At 34.6% G+C, this 7,157-nt stretch overlaps 1 protein-coding gene across 1 annotated transcript; it reads left to right on the top strand.

The window, feature by feature from the left end:
- Positions 1-5,296: 5,296 nt before the first annotated feature.
- Positions 5,297-6,765, top strand: Osi20 (DUF1676 domain-containing protein Osi20). The gene is made up of 2 exons (XM_017637461.1): positions 5,297-5,699; positions 6,344-6,765. The coding sequence occupies exons 1-2, from the start codon at positions 5,297-5,299 to the stop codon at positions 6,763-6,765; spliced, it is 825 nt and encodes a 274-aa protein (XP_017492950.1).
- Positions 6,766-7,157: the final 392 nt, after the last annotated feature.

Here is a 7,157-nt window from a genome sequence, read left to right as displayed (position 1 = left end):
TTTTTTCCTTTACTTCAAATACTGAAATTTCAGATCCTCTTCATATTCGTACATAGTCACATTATTTGGCTGTAAGCATTGGTAGCAATGGGCGCCTACATAATCAAACAATTTGTGATGCACCAAGGTGCGCGACAGCTACAATAATAAATTTACTGTTAAACATGTACTATTGATACATTTACATACGTGTAGGTTCGTTCAGAGTGACATAAGTAAATTCGAAAAAAAAATAACAGCGGCAAAAANTTTGTGATGCACCAAGGTGCGCGACAGCTACAATAATAAATTTACTGTTACACATGTACTATGGATACATTTACATATGTACGTGTAGGTTTGTTCAGAGTGACGTAAGTAAATTCGCAAACAAAAATAGCAGCGGCAAAAAGCATTAAAAATTCATTTATGTGTCTGTGCATGTTTGATTTTATGCATTCATCACAAAGCCTATCAATTATTTTGTGTATGAATTCCTTTGTGGAATAATTTTTCAGATATATCCGAAAGCGTATTACAGCAAGCACACTGTAAATTCTTTATAAATTGGCTTGAAAGAAAGCCCCCACAGAAAAAGCAGCTCTACTGCATATGTACATATGTATGTGTGTATTTACAAACATAAAAAAACATTTAAACTCATCATTCATTCAACGCAAGTTAAAACCGGCCAGGTTTCATCATACAGCTCTTTTTAAAATTGAATAATTATATTTTTTATTAAAATCAATACGAGTTTTTGTTCGCACAAATTATAAAAAAATGCTTTTCGAAAAAAGTTTGTGATGGAAAAAAATAATTACAAAAATCCCATTTTTAGAACGAAACTTAAAAAAAGTATGCATCTGCAAGAAAAATTACAAAAAAAAAGGATTTTTTATGAAAAAAGTGTAATTTTTAAAAAATATTTCTTAAGGAGAAATGTTTACATAAAAAATATTTTTACTTAAAGCAGAACAAATTAAACAAATAGAAAACAACCTTTGTGGGGAAAAATGCAGTATGTAAATTTTAAATTTTTCTGTTTTTTTATAATGTGTCTCCATTAAATAAATATTTAGACCTCAACTAAAAAAACTTGCCTAAAATTAGAAAAAAAAATCTTTTAGAAAAAAGGTAGTGACAGAAAAAAAAATTTGAGAAAGAAGTCACTGACCTAAAGCTGCCTTTACATGAGGCGATTTTTGACTGGCGATAATCGCCTGCAAAAGTTGACTTGCTGACTATTTTGAGGCAAGCGATATTTGAATCACCATTTAACCCGAGCGCGATTTTTCTGAAGCAATCTTAAATCATCTAGAAAATCGCCTCATGTAAATCCAACTTTAGTTTTCAGGCCAAAGGCGTTGGTACAAAATGTTCCCATATACTTGTTATATTCTCGTTTTACAGCTCCTTCTCGTTTTGTGTTGTTAGATCTCTAAAAGTCGATCATATTCATATACATACTATATCATATACTTCCGAACCGTCTTCCATGTTGATTTATTTGAAAAAAATTTGCAACCCTTAACAGTTCTTTGCGGTCCCTACAAAAAACGTCAAATTTTTTCCAAAAAACGTCAACAAGCAGCAGTGTTTTTAATACGAGTTTACGGTTTTTCAAACGACCTCCTAGAAAGAATTACAATTGGTTTTTTGTTTTTTAATTCCAGATTTGAATGAATACATTAAAATATTTCTTCAGATTTGTTTTTTTTTTTAGAAACCAATTTTTAAAGTAATAAGGGCCGATTGAGTTGCAGCCGTTCCTCTCGAGGAAAAATGGTTGCAACTGCTCTCTGCATTACAGTAGGCACAGCAAAAGCTGAGAAAATATTTGCCCAAGATTTCATATTAATCTTATAAAATAGTAAGAAATCAATTCACGAAAATTATTTAAATTGAATTTCATTCAACAAAATGTGATTTAAATGTTCGATTTTGTAAAGATTTTTTAATTTAGTTACGCATTGTTTAAACAGTTAATGTTATTTTGTTTTTTGTTAACTATGTTATATGTCTATAATTGAGAAACCTTAATTTTCCGTTTTTTGATGAAAACACAATTATTTTAAATAAAAAGCTGGCAACATAGAATACAAGTTATTTTATATGCTACTGATGCATTCACAAACGCAATTAAATAATCAAAATGCAGTAAAATGTACATTAGGGTGGTTCGAAAAGAGTAAAGTCGGAATTGTTATGCTCTCACCCCCTACGATTGTTTTATATCGAAAAAGTATACCCCTATTTTTTTTTTTTTTTTAAATCAAAATCTACTTAGAGGTCGCTCAAAGTGCTTAAAGTTTTACATGTATTTTTATATCTGAATCAATCTAAATATATTTTTTAAATTCAAAATAAAAAAGGTAAGGGTATATTTTTTCGGTATAGAACAATCCTAGGGGGTGACAGCATAAAAATTCCGACTTTTACCTTTTCACATGAATTTTTGACAACTCTAATGTACATTCTCGTAATAATCAGATGATGATGATTAGATGACGCCTTTTCTATTTGAACTGAAATTGAAATTGAAAATTTTCATTATGCAAAATATGGATGCATATATAAACATACAAATATATGAATAACTGTAACCTTAAAATGCAATTAATAAAGTATGCCACTTACATACGTGTCTTTTAAACATTTTTACATGCTTATGAAAATACACACATTTGGATTTTGAATGTAATTTTGAAATAAATAGCTAATATGCATATTTTGGTATTCCTGCAAATATTTACCTCAATACATAGCATAACAGACATTGTTGTGTTTGCGCTCTTCATAAAATTAGTTTACAAATTTGATTGAATTCAGTGCTTTCTCAAATAAATTCGATGGAGGAACATAGTACCTACATACATTTAGTTAAGAAAATTTAAATTTAATTTTAAATTTTCTTGATTCACTAGAGTGTCGAACCTTCAACTATCTATAAATTAAAGATTTTAGAAAGTCAATAAAAACGAAAGTACTTATCTATAAATTTACAAACTTTGACTTTAGTACAAACACCACCTTCATACTTATCCTGGTTTGCCTATCATTTATATCTATAGATATATCGATATTATTGGTTATTATTGTTATCAGCCTCATGAGCCATTTAAAGTAATAAAGTATATTCGCATTCATAAGAAACTAGCGGCAAAGCTGAACATAACTCCAATTTTATAATTGTATATTTGCGCTACTTTCTCTTCTATATCCTTCCACCTTGCTTTTAATCCGCCGCCAGACCACCGAGCGAAATGCATTAAACTCGACATTATTGTGACGATTGTCATTTGTCGTTTTGACGCGTATTGAGGAAAGTAGGACATGCAAGTCCCCAGCGGCACCACTCCTCCCATTTCACTTAAAAAATAACAGTTAATAATAAAATGTCTATGTGTTGACAATTGACAAAAGTACGTGTAAACAAGCCATTAGAAATCCTGCAATTGGGTGAACAAAAACATTGGGAAGTTAATGTTCTATATATTTGAGTTGGCGCATAATTGTAAACGTGGGCCACAAAGAAGTATTTTTTTTGTACCATTTTTGTAGTTTTTCTATCTAGTAAAACATAAAAATGTCATTTCCATTAAAATTACCTTAATTTATATAATTATCGTCGTTTAAAGTACAAAACCGCGTATCATCATTCTGCAAAATCGCGTAACTGACATTTGCTTCCGAAAGTCAAATGGCCTTAAAGAAATGATAAAGTTATAAATTTGACTTTTGAAACAAAAAAAAATAGTGGACTTATTAAAGTGAAATGGAGTTTATAAACAAATGAATTTGTACATAAATTTTTTAGTGCAGGCATTATTAATCTACTTACGCAGGTTGCCATGCGCAAATGCTATATTTACAATTTATGGCAATAGAAATCGTTTTCCACTCCTAAAACAAAAGTGAAATAAAAATACTATTTCTACACCCAAAAATTGTTGACATATTTTTGGTAAGTAAGTTAGGTTTCGATTTCATAACCAAAATTAATAGACAAAATCCAGTTCCGCATGGCCAGCAAACAATGCAACAACTTGATTCTACATCGCAATGCAATCGCAATGGTGTCAACGTTGGCTCCGAACAACCGCAACAATGCCCCCACTGACCTCACCTACCCCTTCATATGTATGTACTTGTGGGTGTGCGTGTGTATGTGAAAAAAAATTGGCACAAGCAACTTCGATTGACAAAAGTCAATGGAGATACGTTAAAATATGTGCTTACAAAACTAAAAAAAACAAAAAACTTACATATGTATGTATGTATGTACAAAACTGTACTCCAACGTAGGTACTCAACACTCTTGTATTAGCAAGCATACATACATAATTGTTGTTAATGTTTCACGCATTGCATTTCTTTGGATTGACGCGCATTTCTTCATTTGACGCTTTGAGTGTTTATAACGTTTTTGTTGTTATTGGCTATAGACAGCCAGTAGCCGCGTAAGAGTGCCGCCCCTGCATACTAATTAGAATGAAAACACGTACACCTACACAACACAAACGTTAGCTGCTTGCGACTGTCTTCATTTACGCTATTTTCGATCACGTCGTTTTTTTCTTTTTTTTTTTTAAGCGGCAAGTGTTTTGTGGCCAAAGCCGTTAGTTATGCTGCCTGTAAGCGATCGTTTCTACTCACAGCCAAATTTAGCTTTAGCTGCGGACACATGAAAAAGTGTTATTGGCAATGGAAATGCATTGCAATGTTGACGAATATACACCCTTCAAGTCTACGTGGTGCGCTTCGCTTTCCCCTACTTCTCCGATATCGGCCATTGCCATGCGGAGCGAAGAAAGCTATGTCAACTCAGTTGTCTGGTAAGCAGCAAAAATGCCAAATCCATAGCCAAACTAATTTCAGCGGACACACATACCTTGCTACAGTGGCGCTATTTCCACACCAATCGTGCTGTCGACATTGTCCAAAAACGTTCACGCGTACCAGCAGCAATGTCCAACCGAACGCCGGTGTGTCTTCTTTGCATGGCTGCATGGTGTATGCTCGCTCCTCCCAACCCCAACACCCAACTTCTACAAAAGCGTTGTGGCTCTTGCCGCTCCGCGTTAACCGCCAGTCAACAAGTGTACTCTCTGGCCGCTGGCCGATAACGTTTAGCTACTGGGGGAGCGGCAGTATAAAATCATGAATACACGACCAAGTGGATATCATTGTCTAATTATCGATTCTGTAGTGAACACGCAGTAATACAAGCAGGCCAGTCATCGCATAACGGTCACTGAAAACGCCTAGTTCACTAATACAATTTATTTTGTTTTGTTATTTTCCTCCCTCCAAAATGGCATTCCGTTTTACATCCTTAATCGCGTTCGGTTGTTTGTTGTTCGCTGCCGCTTCGACAATCAATGCTGCCGCCATTGATAATTCGGTGGCTGAGCCGCGTATACGCAATACGGATGAGCTGCTTACCACCATTGTGGATAACTGTTTCCATGCTAATGGACTATATTGTATCAAGGAGAAAGTGTTAACCTATTTAGATGGCGTGGCTGGTGTGCAAGAAGATATTAGTGGACGCGCATTCAGTGAGGATGTCATCGATAAAGTGATCGTTGATCGTGTTGCCAGAATTTTGAATAACAATGAATTCCGACTACGCTTGCCCGAAACCGGATTTGGCAGTTCGGTGGTTAGTTACAGCGCTGCTCGCGGTTTTGATGTGGAAGTGCCCGAGACTGGAGGTAAGTAGAGGTCCAGAAAAAGAAAGTTCAGTGAGTGAATTTAGAGAAGGATGTTTGGGAAAATTAGTAGAGTGAAAATGGAATCAATTAAAAAAAGTGAGAGCAATGATTTGAATTCAAAAAGTGAGGTGAATCATAAAGGAAACTTCTTGCCACCTGCGAGGGAAATCGAATTTGCATCTGACTAATTAAAATGGTTTAATTTTGAAAATTGCCAAAGAAATTTTTTTCCACAACTTCTATGATTCCCAGATATTTTTTTACAAAATATTAAATTATGTAATTATGGACTTTTGGCTTCACTTAAGCTACTATTTTTTGTTGTTTTGGGTTAAATACTTTTTTCTTTCGAAATATGCTTTAACATAGAAAAGTTAAGAACTAAGTATATTTCTGTAATTTATAGTTTTTTGCTTATTGAAATTTTTAGTTTGTTGCGTTTGATTTACATATTTTTAATATTTAACAAAAAAAAAAAACAAGAACAAATTTTCAAATACTTATTTTAGGCAGTAATTTTCGATAACACATCAACTCAACCGTCTACGCATCAAAACTATTTATTCAACCAAATTTTTTCTCTTTTTTCTCTATCTCCTAAACAACAATCCACCAATTCAAATTCAACCATGACCCTCCATCAGCCCGCGGTGAGAAGAAGAAGGACAAATTGCTCCTGCCTCTGTTATTGCTCATGAAATTGAAACTGAAGGTCGTCCTGCCAATCCTTCTCGGTCTGATTGGACTCAAAGCATTCAAGGCTTTGATATTGTCGAAAATCGCCATCAAACTGGTACTTGGCTTCCTCATCTACAACTTGATCACCAAATTGTCGGGCGCCAAAATGATGATGATGCCCGCGCCTGCGCCATCAGCTGAATACGGTCCACCCAGCACCACTGCCTCCTCATACGATCCCAGCAGTTGGGAACCAGCCAGCGGTGGCCCATATGCCCGTTGGGACACGCAAAGCCTCGCCTACAGCGCATACCATCCCAGCTCTAGCTCATACAACTCCGGATCCAGCTCGCCTGGTTCATCGTCCAGCTACAGCTCATCATCGTAGATAGTTGAATGCTACCGCTGAATGCTTGAGGACATTCATAATCCAAAGAGCTTTGGCTCTGTTGTGAGAGAGAAATATGCAAATACACAATAGAGCTGTTGTAAAAAGCAAAGAGAGCACAATAACCTGTACATATGTATGTATGTATACATACATAGAAAAAAAATGCAAAATCAAAAGAAAATGGAAAAATATCTCGAACATACGGAAACTAGGAAAAGGAAAGGACTAAAGCAAACGCTGAGCTACCATTTTATCCGTGTAGGATATTTATTAATTGTAATTTATTTTTATTAATTTAAGGATTTAGTCATTCTACAATTTCAAGACTTGAAACTTGCTGACCTTGTGACTAGCTTTCACTTTCACTGCACTTTCACTTTCCAACCTTC

Source organism: Rhagoletis zephyria, unplaced genomic scaffold, assembly GCF_001687245.7.
Source record: "Rhagoletis zephyria isolate East Lansing unplaced genomic scaffold, Rhagoletis_zephyria_1.1 Rzeph_scaffold_21233, whole genome shotgun sequence".
Taxonomy (NCBI): domain Eukaryota; kingdom Metazoa; phylum Arthropoda; class Insecta; order Diptera; family Tephritidae; genus Rhagoletis; species Rhagoletis zephyria.
This window is presented reverse-complemented; position numbering and strand designations above follow the sequence as displayed.

Coding starts and splice junctions, on each gene's coding strand:
- Osi20 (XM_017637461.1), top strand. CDS start 5,297: ATGGCATTCCGTTTTACATCCTTAATCGCGTTCGGTTGTTTGTTGTTC. Junction 5,700..6,343: donor GGAAGTGCCCGAGACTGGAG/GTAAGTAGAGGT, acceptor ACCCTCCATCAG/CCCGCGGTGAGAAGAAGAAG.